The sequence below is a fragment of the Anomalospiza imberbis genome, chromosome 16 (genome assembly GCF_031753505.1).
Source record: "Anomalospiza imberbis isolate Cuckoo-Finch-1a 21T00152 chromosome 16, ASM3175350v1, whole genome shotgun sequence".
In the NCBI taxonomy this organism is placed as follows: domain Eukaryota; kingdom Metazoa; phylum Chordata; class Aves; order Passeriformes; family Viduidae; genus Anomalospiza; species Anomalospiza imberbis.
In genome coordinates, this window is record NC_089696.1 from 1,596,285 (window position 1) to 1,613,154 (window position 16,870).

The following is a 16,870-nucleotide window of genomic DNA, read 5'->3' on the forward strand; positions in this document are numbered from 1 at the left end:
TGCTTTTTGCAGCGCCAGTGCCCTGGCGCCACGGGAAGGGGCAGAGTCCTGAGCGTGGTGCCTGGGAAGGGTCTTGACAGCAACCTCCAGCCCCTCCCGCTCCCACGGTCCCCGGGGCGGGCAGAGGGCACCGGGCCCAGCGCAGGACCGGGGCAGGTGGGATCCTGAGATGGCCCCATGCCCCCAGCCGCTCCTCGTAAAGTGCGTGGGGGCAGCAGTGCCAGGGCAGCGGGCAGGGCTGGTGCTGGCCCTGAGAACTCGCCCCGGCCCCGCGGCATGGGGCAAAGAGCTGGGGCTGCCACTCCAGCTCTGCCCCACAGCTCAGCGCTGGTGGCTCGGGGGGGCACTCCGGGCCAGAGGCTCGGTGACAGGAACGGGGCAGCAGGGCAGGGAAGGGGAGGCTCTTCGTCATAGGGGCCGGGGGCCATGCAGCCCAGCGACCTCGGGCGTGAGCAGCGGGTTGTGGGTGCCCTTCGTCAGCATCCAGTCATTGAGGAAGGCCTGGGTGGCTTTGCGGTGCGCCAGGCGGTGCGTGATGGAGAAGCCAGCGTTACCCTCCAGCTGGGACAGGATCACCAACACCTGCCTGTGGAGAGAGCCACGAGCTCAGGGAAGCAGCTTCCACCCCTGCCCCAGCAATCCTACCTGTCCCGGCAATCCCATCTCTGTCCTGAAAATCCCATCTCTGCCCCGGCAATGCCACCTCTGTCCTGAAAATCCCATCTCTGCCCCGGCAATGCCACCTCTGTCCCAGGAATCCCACCCTGTCCATGCCTCCCTGCCAGCCCTGGCTCTGCCTTTCTCCCAGCCTCATGCCAGCCCCATGGCAGCCCCCGTGACCCACCCCTGCCTACCCCAGACCTGTGCAGGGGGGGGACGCTGTCCTGTGTCTTGAGGCTGCCGCGCGTGGACACCACGTTGAAGCTGTCGGTGCAGTCGCACTGCACGTGCAGGTAGGACTTGGGGTGCCGGTTCTCCACCACCACGATGAGCCCTGCCCAGCCGTGGGTCAGGTAGTAGCAGGTCATCCCCTCACGGCCCTGGGGCAGACAGCAGGGAAGGGGATGAATCCTCTGGGCACCCCCGTCCCCAAATCAAAACCCCTGCACTGGCATCTTCCACTCTAGCCAAAGGCAGCCCATCTGCTGGGGTGCCCCACGCTGCCCCAGGGAACAAAGGGGGTGGGCATCCAGGGGTGTCAGCCAGAGCTGGCAAAGCCCTGCTCAACCCCTGCCCAAGGGCCCCACAGGTCCAAGCTCCCTCTGGCAGCATCACCCCTCTCCCCACTGCAGCCCCCACCCTGTGCCCCCCACCCACCTCATGGCGCTCGCCCTTGTTCTCAGTCAGCAGGATGATGGCATCTGCCAGTGTGGTGGGCTGTGCCTCCACCTGCTCCACCATCACCAGGCGGGAGCTGTAGATGGCCAGGATGTAGCTGGAATAATCAGCGGCTGGTCGGCTGCTGGTGGGACTGGAAGCTGCAGAGACACCCAAAGGAATGGAGATCAGGGAACTGTCACCAAGCCCACAATCCCCAGGAGCACGGTGCTCCAGGGTTGATGTGTGTGCAACCTCCCCCCTCAAAAAGGTCCCCATGAGGAGGACCGAGGGCTTTGGCACCTCTCTCTCCCCCAGGACCCCTCCATCCTCTCACCCTGGGCAGCAGGGCCGGCCAGGGCAGCGCTCCAGTGGTTGAAGGCACAGCACACGACGGCGTATTCGCCTGGCTCCAGCATCACGTCGCAGTTGACGAACTTCTTGACGGCTCGCTTGCTGTGGGCCATCAGCCGGCCCAGGCTCAGCTTGTTCCCACTGGTGAAGGTGGCCCGGAAAACCATGATGCACAAGTCCAGCAAGTGGCTGTCCACCGTGTCCGACCTCCTGTGTCAGGGAGGAAGGGTCAGACGTCACCCAAGACAGGCAGCAGATCCAGGGAACAGCTATCCCACTGCCCCAAATATCCAGCCCCAGGAACCAGCCCTGCATTCAGGAGCTGGGTTCCAGCTAAACCATGAGCAGTTCCCAAGGTTTGGAGAGATGATGATGGGAGCCCATCCCTGACCTCTGTGACCCCGGGGGATGCCATGTGGTGAGATGCCAATGTGTTTGGATTTCTTCTGGGTCCACAGAACCATAGAATTGTGCAATCATTAATGTTGGGAAAGTCCTCTAAAATCATCAAGACCATTAACCAACCATTAACCCAGCACTGCCAAGGTCACCACTAACCCATGTCCCCAGGTGCCACATCCATAAGGATTTTTAAATCCTTCCAGGGATCGGGCCTCCATCACTGCCCTGGGCAGCTGTGCCAGGGCCTGAGCACCCTTTCAGTGAAGACATTTTCCCCAATACCCAAACTAAACCTCCCCTGGTGCAACTTGAGGCCGTTTCCTGTCTGAAAGCAGAGCCTGACCCCTACCTGGCTGCACTCTCCTGTCAGGGAGTTGTCCAGAACCAGAAGGTCCCCTCTGAGCCTCCTTGTCTCCAAGCTGAGCCCCCCCAGTTTCGCTGCCCTGCCCAGCTCACCTGCTGCCCTCCTGGAAGAGGGCAAACTCCAGAGCTGCGCGTTCCAACACCGTCAGCGACGTCACCGTCACCGGCCCGTTGGCCTTGTTGGGGAACATGCCCTGCACACGCACCTCGTGCCAGTCCGAATGGAGTTTGCAGATATCCACGGAGTCAAAATACCTGTGGGGAAGCCGGGCTCAGTCCCAATGGAGCACACTGCATGCTGCAGGACACCCACATCCCCTAGGGATGACCGGTCCCACCTGCCTCATCATGACCCCATGTCCCGTTTTCCATTCCTGCCCCCTTCCCTGCCCCACAGCTCTGCTCTGGTGGTGCCATACTTGATGAAGTCGCTGTACTCCATCCAGAAGACGCCCTCGCTGCTGCCATGGGGCATCAGGTCGTGGCGCAGAGGGAGCGGCCAGTGCGGCCACTCGTCCGACCAGCTGCCATTCCAGGAGAAGCGGCCCCAGGGATTCCGGAGACGCAGTAACCTGGGGGAAGGGGAAAAGTCAGAGACCCAGGAGGGAGGGGAGACCCAGCCTGCCCCTCACAAAGGACACCCTGTCACTTCTGCCTTACAAAGCCCTCACAGCATCCCAGAACTAATGTGTCACCCACATAGTGGCCCCAGATGTCCCTGTCCTGCGGCTCTGGTCCTGCTGCTGCTCCCTCTGCCCTTCCCTGCCCAAAGGGGCTCAGCCAGGTGCTGTGGTGAAGGAACTCAGTAGGGGAGAGGCTGCTGAGAGTGACATGGCTGAAAATACAGCTTCCTACAACGGCCAGCTGTCAGGGTGGCACCCATTTCTATCCCCCTTCCATTCAAAGGTGAGCAATATGCTCTGAGCACCTCACCAAAGTGAGAGCTCAACTCAGTCCTCTGTGTCTTGTGAGACCAGGTGAAACATTCCACCCCGGTCATGGAGCCAGCACCAGGCAAGGACAGCTCATATGATAACAGCATTTATGTGACACCCTAGGATGGTGTCATCCTTGCTGGCCATGAGGATGGGACACCAAAGAGTCCCCAAGGTTCTGTTCACCATGTCCTCAGTTATCTGTCCCCAGGTTTTCTGCTGGGTCTGCTGGCAGGAGCAGCTACAGTGGCATGGCAGGCTGCAGCCTGAGCTCACCTGAAGCCCTGGACATCCCGCACGTCCAGGATGGAATAGGCGTGTCGGGGTCGGAGCCCCATGCTCTCGTAGGCCACATCATCCACCTTCATGTTGCCTCCGCCGCAGGACGCGCCCATGAGGAACCTGCACGGGGACAGCAAACCCTCGTGGTCCTGCCAGGCCTGCCGTGGGGGAAGCTTATCCCTATCACAAGGCATGGGACAGCTTCCTCCCAAGAGGCTCCTGGATGCTCCCTCTCTGCAACAATACTGTTGGGATCAACAACCTCCCCAGGCAGTGCGCAGCCCCGCTGGCCAGAGCTCCCTCCCCTTGCCCACATGCATGCTGAGCCCAGGCTCCAAGGAGAGCTGCTTTGCACTGGGAAGTTTTGCCCCAAACCTCCCCCGATTTCTACCAGGTCCCAGGGTCCTGCCCACTTCTGCTGGTTGGCAGAAAGCCATGGAGAAAGGAAGGTGGTCCATCAGCTAGACAAGTTGGAAGGGGTGAGGACACTATTTGAGGCAGGTTTAGGAGGACACCATGTGCTATCCATCCATGTGGCCACATACCCCAGCCTTCGGCCAACCCCGCTGCCCTCCTGCCCAAGAGATGAGCAGGAGGAGCCAAAGCACAGCTTTGGCTGTGCCCCCTCTAGACCAGAGCTAGCCAGGTGTCATTAGCAAAGATGTCACATATGGGTAGGAGACACGGGCAGGGTCAAGCATTCACACAACAGAAAAGCTCAAAGCAAAGCAAATGGGCTCAGTGCAACTTCTTAACTCCTGCAAGACAACAGTGATGTGCAGGGGAAGTTCACCAGGCTCTTAATTTCATATGAGAATCACTCACAGGAGAAATAGTTTCTTAGAGCTTCGAGTGGGAGCTCCACCAATGCTCCAGATGAGTGGCAAGGGTGGTGGACTCCATAACCCCTCTCCTGAGCCTCTAAAGACAAGAATGCTCCCCCTCACCCCCCTCTCGAGTGTCCCTGCTCCTGCCTCGTCTTACCCAGCCTCCTTAGAACTCAGCATTTTGGCCCAGATGAGGTCAGTGTCAATGGGCTCCTCGCGAGGGTTAGTGGAGCTGACCTGCAGCATCAGGCTCTCGCAGGGGGCCCCTGTGAGCGTGGCCAGGCCTTCGATGGCACGCCCGGCCTGGAGGGCGAAGTACGAACCGTGCAGCTTGGCCAGCGCCTTCTCAATGAGGGCCACCCACAGCTGCTTCCTCTGGGCCTGCAGAGAGAGGGAGGGACAATCACCACCCCGGGCAGGAGATGGGACAGCCATCCTGGGGCTGCAGAGGCAGGAGCAGCAAGGCCATGCCAGGAGCTGGTGCCCTTGCCCATGGGTGACCCGTTCACTCTTTGCTCAGTGTTTTGTTTGCAGAGTTCAATTTCCCTTGGAAAGAAGTCCTGGAATGAACATCCAAGTGAACATCTGGGTGCTGACAGAACTGCACTCTGGGGTGCCCAGCAATCAGGCTGGCAGCAATCAGGCTGGCAGGGTGGGTGCCTACCCTGAGCTCCTTCTGTCCACTTCAACCTGAACTTCGAACCATTTAATAATGGAAGAGGACACCAAGGCTGCCAGAGCTCAAGGAGCATTTGGACAATGCTCTCAGGCACAAGGTGGGATTGCTGGGGTGCCCTGTGCAGGGCCAGGAGTTGGACACATGATCCTTGTGGGTCCCTTCCCACTCAGGACATTTAGGATTCTGTGATGTGGAGCACATCTGGAACAGCTGCCTTTAACTCACAAACCTCTGCAAACCCAAACCAACACCCCTTTGGCAGAGGAGGCTCCCCGGAGCACACACGGCCACGGGACTGACTGGATTCCACCCAGGCAATACAGACACTGCTTCAAGGACAAGTTCCAAAAACTTGGACTGGCAAAGTCCTCTACTCCAGCACAGGGAGCAACGACAAAGCCTAATTACAAAACACAAGTTTTTTTCCAGCAGATGGGGTTTGGTATCCGGTGCTTGAAGAGCAGCAGGGAAAATCACTGGTACGTTGTGCCTGTGTGACTCACAGGTGGCAGCCAAGAGCTGGCAGAGGAAAGGAGGGCAGAGAAGATTTCTTTCTGACGGATAAAGAGAGCTTAAAAGTGCTTTTTGCTGGTTTTTGGGTCCTTCACTGAACAAAATCCATGTTGTTTATTTTTGCCTGATCCACAGTCAGGGAGCTCAGATAAGAGCCTGATTTTCTTTTATTTTTAAAACTCTGATTTTCCTTTTATATCCCCCACATCCAACTCCCACAGCTGAACACTCAGCAGAAAAATCTCATCACGATTCAGATGCCCCTGGAAACAGAGGCAAGGCAAGTCCAGCCCATGTGAAAACCTCCCCATGGTTTTCTTTAAAAAACTCTAAAATCTTAAAAAAACTCCAAAAGCAGACTTGAAATTCATGAGAGATGGAAGGAAAAGGTAGAAACCAAGACAGGTAAAACTTATGCTGAAACAAAGAAATGCATCTGTATCCTCTGTCTACTGAGAGGCAGAATGTAAATACAAACTCCTTCTTCTTCCCTTCTCTGAAGTTTGAGTCCTGTCCTGACATGGCTGTGTCTCAAAACTGGATTTGAAGAACGAAATCCAAGCCAGCAGTCCCAGTCCCTGTCTCCTCCTGACCGTGGTACTTTGTTTTCTTTGGCAGATTTTGCCCCCTGAGTTTCAACAGAGACGTTCTCAGTCTCCTTCATGGACGCGATCCCAGCAAGAGCCCCTGGGCCTGCCAGGCAGGGCAGGGCAGAGTGATGTCCTGCAGGGGCTGAGGGAGCTCCACTGACCCGAGCAGATGCCACCCCAGCGTGCTCAGAGCAACTGGGCACTGGCTGGCAACAGGCTGCTCCATGTGCCATCCCCTCCTTCTCCACAGGCCCTCCCTGGCACAGCCAAGCTGCCAGACCTCCCCTCAGAGGAAAGAAACAGCTTTCTCTCAGTCCCTCCCAGTGCAAAACACGGGTTAAAGTGTTTTCCTTTTATATAAAGAATAAGGGTGGCTTTCCCTGCAAGTGAACTGGCTGTGGAGCAATGAGTGAGGGAAAAGTAACTGTAAATGAAACTTCTTCACTGCAGCCTGGGAAATGCCAAAAGGGGTCTAAATTGATGGATATTATGGCCTCAAAGAGTTCAGTTGTTTTGAGAACACAGTAAAGAGCAGTGTCCTGCACTGCAAACAGGGTGCAGCCAGTGCTGATCTTCCATTTGTGTCACAGCATGCCCTGGCAGCTCCAGGCTTGGGGCAGCTGGGAAGTACCTGCTGGGAAAGGACCTGGGAGTGCTGCTTGGCAGCAGCTGAACGTGAGTCAGATGTGCCCAGGTGGGCAAGAAGGTCAATGGCACCTGGCGTGACAGGAAGGACATTGAGGGGCTGGAATGTGTCCAGGGAAGGGAATGGAGCTGGGAAGGGGCTGGAGCACCAGGAGGGGCTGAGGGAGCTGGGAAGGGGCTCAGCCTGGAGAAAAGGAGGCTCAGGGGGGACCTTGTGGCTCTGCACAACTCCTGACAGGAGGGGACAGCCAGGTGGGGGGTCAGGCTCTGCTCCCAGGGAACGGGGACAGGACAAGGGGAAACAGATTCAAGTTGCACCAAGGGAGGTTTAGCTTGGATATCGGGAAAAATTCCTCAATGAAAGCTGGTCAGGCATTGGAATGGGCTGTCCAGGGCACTGGTGGAGTCCCCATCCCTGGAAGCCTTCAGAAAACAAGTCAATGTGGTGCTCTGTGGCATGGTTTAGTGGGCAAGGGGTATTTAATCAGTGGTTGGACTTGATGATGTTTGGGGCCTTTTCCAACCTTAGTGTCTCTATGACTCTAAATGCAGCACGAAGTAGGGGCCTCACATGTACCCCAGCAGTGCCTCTTCCCACTGCCTCTCCTGGGACAGTCTGGGATGAGCCTCCCCGAGCCCTGGGGCACTGCCCACCCCCGTCCTGCCGTGGCACTGACCTGGGAGAAGAGCAGGTACCCGCACTCGTCGCAGGGCAGCATGTCATCCACCAGCACCGTGGTCCACGTGCCATCCTTGCACAGCCGCACCTGGTAGGCGCCCTCGGGGCACAGCGTCCTGGTGATCATCACTCTCTCCACCAGCTCCGGCCGCTCGGCCAGCACGGCCAGGGCGCTCAGGAACCTGCCGGGCAGGCGGGGCGGCCTCAGCGCGGCACGGACAGGCAGCACGAGCTGCCCGGCCATGCAGCGCTGGGAGGGGGTGAGGCAGAGCATGGGCTACAGCCTGGGGGCATAAATGGGTTTGAGTAGGGCTGAGGGGGCCGAGCTGGAGCTGGAGGAAGAGGGGGGAAAGAGGGAAGGGGCAGGAGGGTGTCAGCCCGGCTCACTCGCCCTTACCAGCAGTTTCCCAGCAGTCCCTGCAGGATGTCCGAGGGCCGTGGGGTGCGGAACACTGACCACTTCACTGACCGGTCCTTGAAGATGCTGCAGTTGATATCGTGGGGCCGCAGCCACTGCTTCACCCGCTGCTGCACGCTGTCACCTTCTGGGAACCCCACGGACTTGGGCCCGGGGGGGAAACTGTCGTCCACAAAATTGACTTTGTTCTGTGAGGGCAAAAGGCAAGGAGAGCATTAGTTGGAGCCACTTGGGACTGGGGGGCCTGGAGAGCCTTCCACTCCCCACTGAGAGACAGCAGAGCCCCCAGCCCTCCTGCCTGGCCCAGGCAGTCCCTTCCCAGCCCTGCAGGGGGGCAGGACTAGGCTGGTGTCTGCTGGCAGCAGCAGAGATGCTTTTTGTGCTTCAGGTCCAGCATTGAGCCTTCCCTCAGGCTCACCTCCCCGGTTTCAAGCTCTGGGCTGTGCCTCCAATCTGCCTTTTTCTATTGCACAGGAGCCTCCCTAGGCAGGGACCGTCTCACACTTTGGGCTGGTGCTAAAAGCTGGGCTGTGGGGGGCCTTGGCTGCCTCCACAAGCAGCAAAGCCTGCAAACAGCAAGGCTGCGAGAAGCCACCTGGCACGCAAACACACCTCAACCCAAGCCTTGTCCCTGTCCCAGAGGGGACAGCTGGGCTTGGCAGCCCTGTGCCACCCCCAGGCACATCCATGGGGAATGGGAGGGGCAGCTTTTGCAATTGCATTCTGCCAGACCACAACCAGGCCAGCAATTTCAGAGTGAGGGTATCCCACGTCCCAGCCCTCCTGCAATAGCTGCTGTGTCATAAATAAATAGGATGGGTGGAAGGGCAGGTAATGCCATAGGCATTAACCACATGGATGGAAGCACAGAACTTCACCAAGTGGAGAAGGGTGGCTTTTTCAGTCTAACACAGGGTGAAATGAGAACAGGTGTTTCTTTGTTATTGTTAATTAAATTAAATTAAATTCTTTCAGCAAAAGCTGGCTCTGATTTAAATTAGCTTTACGCACACCCAATTAGTAGTTGACCTCCTCTTTTGTGGAAATCCCACCTGAATGCTTCCTTTGTGGTGCCTCAATCAGCAACTCCAGCTCCTCTTTTGCAGGAAGGTGTTTTTCAGCTAATAGCTGTCCTGCTCTCTCAGGGAAGCATCTGCCCCGTGCAGCTGAGGAGCAGCCACCATTCCAGCAGCCTCAGTCACAGCCTGGCTGGGGACCTGGATGTGACCCATCCCTGCACATGGATCTCTGGGCTCTGCAGGACTTTGTTGTACAGGACACGAGGGAGAGGATTCTCCCCCTCTCCTCTGCCCTTGTGAGACCTCAGTTTTGTCCATCTCTGGAGGACTCAGCATAAGAAAGATGTGGATCTGTTAGAACAGGTCCAGGGGACCCCATGGAGATGCTCTGTGGGCAGGATCCCCTCTGTTCTGGAGCCAGGCTGGGAGAGCTGGGGGTGTTCACCTGGAGAAGGCTCCATGGAGACCTCAGACCCCTTCCAGTGCCTAAAGGGGGCTTATCAATAAGAGGAAAAGCATTTTTTCACATGGACAGGCAGTGATGGGACAAGGAGAAAATTTTAAACTAAAGGGAGAAATTTTGATTGGGTACTGGGGAAAAATTCTTCCCTGTGAGGGTGGGAAGGCCCTGGCACAGGCTGCCCAGGGAAGCTGTGGTTGCCCCATCTGTGGAAGTGCTCAAGGCCAGTCTTGACAAGACTTGGACTAACCTAGTGTGGTGGAAGGTGAGGTGGGTTGGCAGGGTTGGAACAAAATGAGCTTTAAGGTCCCCTCCAACCCAAACCATTCTGATTCCATGATTCCAGTGGAAGAGGTCAGCTCTGCACTGCTCCTCAAAAGAAGAGAAAGGGTAAAACTAAAATAGGGACCACACACTGAGAAGAGTTGGAAAAGGCATCCCTGGAATAGCAGAGGAAGGAAAACCCACAGCAGGAGCTCGAGCAGAAATCCTGGCAGGGAGCAGCAAGAGGAGCTGCTCCACATGACATAGGGCAGGGGACAACAGACGGAGGAGAACTCGGCCAGCCTGAGTCCTCCAGGGGAAGGCTGAACAGCCTGCGAATCGCTCGGGCAGCAGGGAGCTCGGAGGGACCTCACGTGCCAGCCTGACCAGGAGCACTGGGAGGGCACCAAGAGCAGGGCGAGCACAGAGACGGGAGCAGCATCGTCCCTTCACCGCTGCCAGGCCTAACCTCGCACCTAAACAGTGTCAGAGCACACCTGGGGCTGGGGTGGAGGCGGATTTGTGGGAGATGGCCCACCCGGATCTAACAGCCCATTACGGGTGGGTTAAGGAGCACAACAGGCTCAGCCAAGGCTCTGGCCGAGCACTGCGGGACAGGGCAAGGCAGGCTCCCCTTCCTGGCAGCGCCACACTGCTAATTCAGCCTGGCCATCATCATGATTCATCCTTCAGGCCTGATTTCTGATGGAACAGATGTTCCCTGCCTACAAAAGAGGCTATTCACTTGCTTAAAAGACAGGGATAAGCAGAATCTGGGTCTCTGCTATAAAGACACCCACGCCTGTTAGGAAGGACACACAGCAATTTTAAAAAACCACAAGCCCAAACAAGATCATTCTCAGAGCTTCCCCTCTGAGCCAAACATCTCTGTTCCCTGGACTGTCCAGTGGAAGCACAAGAATTTACATGATCCTCAGACCAGGCAGGAAAAGCCTTGTCTGTACGTCAAAATGGGACTGCAACTCCCCTTCCATCTGGTCCAGAAGAGCTGGAGGCTTCCCCCAGAAGGAGGCCAGAGAAAGCAGCATTCACAGGAGCTTTTAATGCCATCCAGGGAAAAAAAAAATGAGGCCAACAGAGTGGTGTTTGAGGCTGAAACCCAAGTGACTGGACCAGATACCTCACACTGGGAAGGTGGGTGCTGGCACATACTCCTGAGACGTTCAGCTAGAGTCAGGTTACAGCTACAGCTCAGCTGGCCTGCTCAGAACAGGGGGAGCCATTTGTGCTGCACCTCTGCATTTGCAACACCCAAACCAAGAACGCCAAGGCCCAGCCCATGGTTCTGAAACACCTGCAGCTGATGGTAGTGGCAGCAGTTCCTCTGTCTGCGCTTTCATCCTGAGCCTCTGCTTGTTGCATCCCAGATTTCCTGCATCCACAGACAGCAGTGCCACCAGCAAAGCTGGACACACTCCCATGGCCTTTCCCACCACTGGAAGGAGACAGCGGAAGGAGATGGACTGACCACCTAAGGATGCCCCCTTTATCCCAGAAGTTCTCTCTCACTGATTTAAAATACCACGGGGTTTCAGAGTTAATGAGTTTAGCACTAGGTTTTAGACTTCCTCACCCTTGCACTAGGAGTGGGCTGTATGGGCTGTCTTCACCCCGGAGATCATTCTGCACCAAAATACGACATTTCAGTGCTCATAACCAGCAGCCAGCTGTTGCAAGGAAAGATCCCTGGAACCCAAGGCATGGCAGGTGCTGCCCCAGACCTATGGGGAAGCCAGGAACAAGCAAGCACTCACCTCCCGGCAGAAGGTCACAATGTTTTCCCACAGGGCCTTGGCCTCGCCCTCATCTGTTTGCCTCCTCTTCTCCACATGCATGCTCTCTCTCCTCTTGAGGGGCTTGAGGCCCTTGTGCTGGGCCACGTACTGCTGGGGGGTGTGGCAGGCGCCGCAGTGCTTGGCCTTCACCTCGTTGAGCAGGGTGCAGGCAGGGCAGGCCCACTGGCCTGGCCTCTCCTGCCCGCCGGGCAGCGGGGCCGGGAAGAGCCGGGCGACCTTGCGCGCAGACGGGGCCTTGGCGCCGCAGGAGCAGCCGGCCCTGTCGCAGGCGCCGCAGTCGGGGCAGCGCGGGGCCGGCTCGCCCGGCGGCCCGTGCTCCTGGAAGCCGTGCAGCTTGGAGGAGCCGCACACCTTGCACTTCTGGGCCTGCGTGGGGTTCTTGAGGGTGCACTTGGAACAGGACCAGGTGGTGAAGTCAGGGCTGGAGGGGCTGCACGGGGTGAACCTCACGGAGTCCCCCACCAGGTTGATGGTGTCGCTGCCTTTTTGGGTGCTGCAAACCTCGCACTTGCTGGCCCCGGCAGAGTTGAGCAGGGAGCAGGAGCTGCACTTCCAGTGGGACGGACTGACTTCCATCTCCTCCTCCAGCACGCTCAGCCGTTTGTTGGACAGCAGGTCCGGGAAGCGTGCGGCAGGAGCAGCCCTGGCCTGACCTTGGGGAGAGCCCTTCTGCCCCACGGCGCCTGTGGCCGCGGGCTGGGAGCCTTCGGGGCCCGGCATCTGCAGCTGTGGGGGCACCTCTCGCCGGCTTCGGGGCACAGGGTTGTTCTGGAGCCCCGGGGAGAAGGGGCTGAAGGCTGGTATCTTCTGGACCTCTTGTTCCATAGCCACCGGGCCCTGGGTGGCCACGGCATCACCATCAGAGATCTCTGCGGAGACTAAAGGCTGCGGGGTGGAGGGGGCCATGTGGAATCCGGCCGGGGTGATGACTTCAGGGACGACCAGCGCCTCTGGTGGGATTTTGGGCAGGGAGAGCTTGCGTGGGCCACCACAGGCGGAGCAGGAGTTGGCCACGGGCGTGTTGTGCAGGGTGCAGCGCTGGCAAGCCCAGCCGCTCTCCAGCTCTGCTTCATCAGGGCTCTTCCCCTCTGAGTCCTCGCTGCTGCTTTCTGCCTTGGCAGCCTCCTCCTTGGACGTGCCCTTGGGCTCCACCAGCACGGCAGGCTTGGGCAAGATGCCGTTGATGACGGGCAAGGGGGAGCCACTGGGTCCCGGCTCCGGGGTGAAGCCACACACCTCACAGGTTTCCTTGCCCAGAAAGTTCCTGAAGGTGCAGCGGGCACAGGCCCACTTCTGTTCCTCCACGCTGAGCCGCAGGATGTGGTTGAGGTCGGGCTTCTGGCGGGGGGCCTCGCAGATGGAGCACTGCCGCTGGCCCACGGGGTTCAGGAAGGTGCAGCGCGTGCAGGACCACTCGCGGACGGCAGCCATGGAGCCGGGAGAGTGGGAGTGGCTGCAAGAAAGAAGACACAGAGTGAGGCTGAGGCCAAGGCCACCCAATATGCAGAGGTGCCACGTATTTCCTGGGCTGGCATAGTCAGGACCTTGCTTCCAGGAAGGGAACAACCATCAATCCAGTCACTGCTCTATTGGCACTTGTTCCTCTGGCACTGAAAAATTCTCCAGGTGCATGGCAATGCATTGGCCTCCATCCAAAATGCTCCAGGAAGGAAAAAGAAGCAGCCCAGCACCCACTGACCCCATTCTCACAGTGGGGTTGTGCCGTGGTAAGCAAACACCATCTCTGTGCCCAACCCTGGCAAATTTGTGTGTCTGCAGGTCGTTTGGAACTCTTTGGAGGAGGTGACACCCTGCTCTGCCTTCTTGCTGTTCCAGCATCAACACTTTTCTCCTTCTCTACTCCACCCCACCTCTGTCTCACTTTCTGTTCCTGTCTCCCTCCTCTCCTTTCAGCTCCACACCACTTATCCACACTGGGATAACTGTGTTATCCCACACCAGACCCCACCAAGCCAAGGAAGGCAGGCTTTGGTGTGCAGAGGTGCTTCTACCTGGCTGTAGGTTTTGGGGCTGGAAGCCTGGCCCAGTCAGCCTGGAAGCAGAAACTCCATGGTGCACCAGTGCCAGGACAGCTCACCAGCAGCTTCCAAGCTCAGCAAAGAGGAGCACCATGTCCCAGCTCCAGCTGCTTCCCCACTTATCTGTGAAGTAGAGAGGCCATGCCCTTCTGGCTGCGCCAGCCCTTGGTTTCAAACTCCAACGCTGCCTGGGAATGCCTGAAACCCAGATGGGAGAATGGGTCCAACACACAACAGAACTACCTTGTCTCAGGGCAGGAAGTCACAATTACGTTTTCTAGGCAGGTTCAATATTCCAAAAATGCAGCAGCAGCAGCACCAGCTCCATGGACCATGGCGACTCCTCGGATGCAGGGAGCAGCGTTCCCCCAGTGCAGCCCTCCCCGTGCTTTCAGGATGCTATGTGTGCACTCACACTGAGAACAGCCCTGCACAGTGCCCTTTGTCCCCTGCTTGGGGTCATTTCCTGCAGCTTGGAGCAAAGGTGGGGCTAAAGCAGAGTTTTCTGCTTCCTCCTCCTTCACACAAAGGCAAACCAGCTCTCCCTCAGTTAAACATGCACCAGGAACCTTGAGCCCTCCCTCCATGCACTCCTGCTCCCAGATAAGATAGCCAAGTCATAAATCCAATCTTGAACCCCAGCTCCAGGTCAGCTGTGCCTCTCTCCAGCAGAGCAGGCCCCTTCCAAGCCCTTCCACCCTGCTCTGCTTGCCTGAGACCACAGACAGGGTCAATTGTGCCGAAGAAGCCTCCAAGTCCATTCCATGCCCTCAGCTCTTCACAGGAACAGCAAAGTCAGATCTCCAGAGAGTAAGAGCAGCCTAAGTCATGGGAGCTGCACCTCAGTGGGCTCACCACTGGCTCCCTCTCCAGCGTCCCTTCAACAACCAAGTTCAACCACCACACTGGCTGGAACAAAGGGGAGGAGGGTGTTTAATCCCATAAAAGGCAGGCACAGACAGCTCCGAGACGCCGGTGCAGCCTGTGGAAGGAACTGGGTCCTGGCTGGCCTCCAGAATCCCAAGCAGCAGCACCTGCAAACACAGCTTCCCAAGGCTCTGAGCAGACTGCAATGCAGCAGCGAGGTCTGGAGGGGCAGAGGATGCAGCCAGAACCCCCCTGGGGAGAAGGGAAGTGACCCTCCCTTTGGCTGGTACATGAGAAACTCTCCTGGGAACACTCCAGCAGCAGCAGCAGCAGCAATCCAACCACATTTCCACACCATGCTCCACAGCCACTGGAAGTGCAGCTCCACCTCAGAGAGATCAGATATAACCTTCAACTCCCTTCTTAAATCAAACGCTTCTCTAAATAAAGCCTGAAATCAAGAAATCCATTTTATTGCAAGAGAGAGCTTGAAAATTCATTCTGGTTCATATATGGTGCCTGCATCGTTTGAACTCTGCAAGGTGTTTATTTACTGGAGTTATTCCCAACTAAGAGAAATATAAACATTGATTTTTTTGCCTCAAGTCCTACAGACGGGAGCCACTGTACATCCCTCTCTCCTGTGGCAGCACCATGTCCATAACAGCTGAAAGGGAGATCATTCCTCAGGCAGAGGAGGGGAAGGAGCTGCTGCCCGGCTCTGGCAGCAAATGGGGCCATGAAGGGCACCGTGATCCTGTTACATCCATTTGTCTTACTGGGTGAGGTTCATCAAACCACAGGCATCAGCAAAAGGCAAGGGAAGACTGTCAGCAATCTCTGCCATCCACCTCCAGCCTCCTCCATGCTGTGCACACAGTGCAGGAGAACTCTGGCTCCAAAAAATCCGCCCAAAATACGGATGCCGCAGTGCTTTCTGTGGACTGGGAGAAACAGCCACCAATCTTCCTCCTGTACATCCCTCACACACCCATGGTCTTACCCAGCAGGCAAAGGCTTCTAGCAATGCCATCACAGGTCCATGGAAGGAATCACCCTGTCCCTTCCCATAGAGAGGAGAAAACCTAGGATAACCTAAAAGACAGAAGTACCACACAAGGGGACATTGGGATGAGCCACATCACCAGACCTGCTTGATGTGACATCAGCAACAAGCTGCAGGCTCAGGGAAGGCAGCACCATTTCACTTGGCTGGGTGGGAGATCCAGGCTCCAGGTAGCTGGAAGGGAGGTGGAAGCCAGGACACTGAAGTGTCCTGGAATGGCCCTGAGGAGCTGTGACATTGTCTAGTCACATTGTCCCCCTCCTGGTCCCATCTTCTTGCCCCATGCAACAGGAGTCGGCCCCTAACACTGTCCAGCTGCTGCTGGGATTTCCACCTATTTGACTTTCTCAGGAAAACCAAAAAGCCTTCCAGAAGGGCCATCAGCTCTTCCCTCAAAGGTCCTGTGGTGGCAGGGCCACCAGTGCGACAAGCTTTGGCAGGAGACTCCTCTGCCTTCTGTTGCACATTGTGGTGCCCAGCAGTCACACGGCTTTCCCTGAAAAGTGAGTGGGAGACACACAGCATGGCAGAGGACACGGGACGCAAACCTCCAGCTGTGCCCCACAGTTCTGGGCTCCCAGCCACCAATCCCCCAGCCTTGGCAACTGGCAGGACACCAGCCTGCAGCCTGCTTTCCCCATACCCCTGCCTAGGACTGATGGACAGTTCCAGTCCCTGCCTGAAATGGAATTAAATTTAGGATCCAAAGATCCCAGGGGGCACCAGGCTGGAACTTGTCTTTACATGGTCCACCCCATACCAGAATGTGGTGGGTTGTGGCAGCAGCCTCGGTCCCCCAGCAACAACCTCCTCCCAAAACTGAACCAGCTGAAGGAGAAATCCATCCTCAGCCTGTCCAAGCTCCATACTTCTCCTTAAACAGCCTGGCTGGCTCCTTTCCCAGCAGGCAACGAGGCTGCCTGAGGAAACAGGGTTAACTCCAGCACCTATTCACCAGGCCCATCTGTTGCGTGTTAACACAGTCACTCTCCAGCCCCAGCAAACACAACTGAGATAAACATTGCCTGCCACCTTCCTGTGGGAGAGCAGCTCCTCTGAAACCAGGGACATGGCAGCACTCACCCACGGGAGGGCTTTCCTGGGGGACACTTCACAGGGAGCACGGTGACGCAGGGCTCCGCTCCACAGCCTGGCAGCAGGGAGCTGCTGGAGGCTCTTTTGGGGTGCACACAAAAAAGGCACCTTGGCGTGCAAGGACAGGGTAACAGGCTACAACCGCACATCTCCAGCAGTATGGATGGGGGTAGATCCACATGGCTGTGCTTCCCACCACAGCAGCTCTCCCCAACCAAGGCAGGAGACATCAGCTGGTA

General features: G+C 57.3%; 1 protein-coding gene across 5 annotated transcripts in view; it reads right to left on the reverse strand.

The window, feature by feature from the left end:
* Positions 1-224: 224 nt before the first annotated feature.
* CAPN15 (calpain 15) overlaps positions 225-16,870 on the reverse strand; it is a 54,748-nt gene continuing 38,102 nt past the window's right edge. For 4 of the 5 annotated variants that reach the window (XM_068206460.1, XM_068206459.1, XM_068206456.1 and 1 more), the window contains 11 exons: positions 11,523-13,017; positions 7,984-8,192; positions 7,585-7,768; positions 4,638-4,861; positions 3,648-3,773; positions 2,856-3,008; positions 2,530-2,691; positions 1,655-1,881; positions 1,318-1,478; positions 862-1,040; positions 225-586 (listed from right to left, as the gene is read on the reverse strand). In XM_068206460.1, coding sequence (XP_068062561.1) covers positions 409-586; positions 862-1,040; positions 1,318-1,478; positions 1,655-1,881; positions 2,530-2,691; positions 2,856-3,008; positions 3,648-3,773; positions 4,638-4,861; positions 7,585-7,768; positions 7,984-8,192; positions 11,523-12,995 — 3,276 coding nt within the window. In that variant the 5' untranslated portion in view covers positions 12,996-13,017 and the 3' untranslated portion in view covers positions 225-408. Of the gene's footprint in view, positions 587-854; positions 1,041-1,317; positions 1,479-1,654; positions 1,882-2,529; positions 2,692-2,855; positions 3,009-3,647; positions 3,774-4,637; positions 4,862-7,584; positions 7,769-7,983; positions 8,193-11,522; positions 13,018-16,870 lie in introns of all 5 variants that reach the window. The other variant, XM_068206458.1, reaches the window with a different exon arrangement.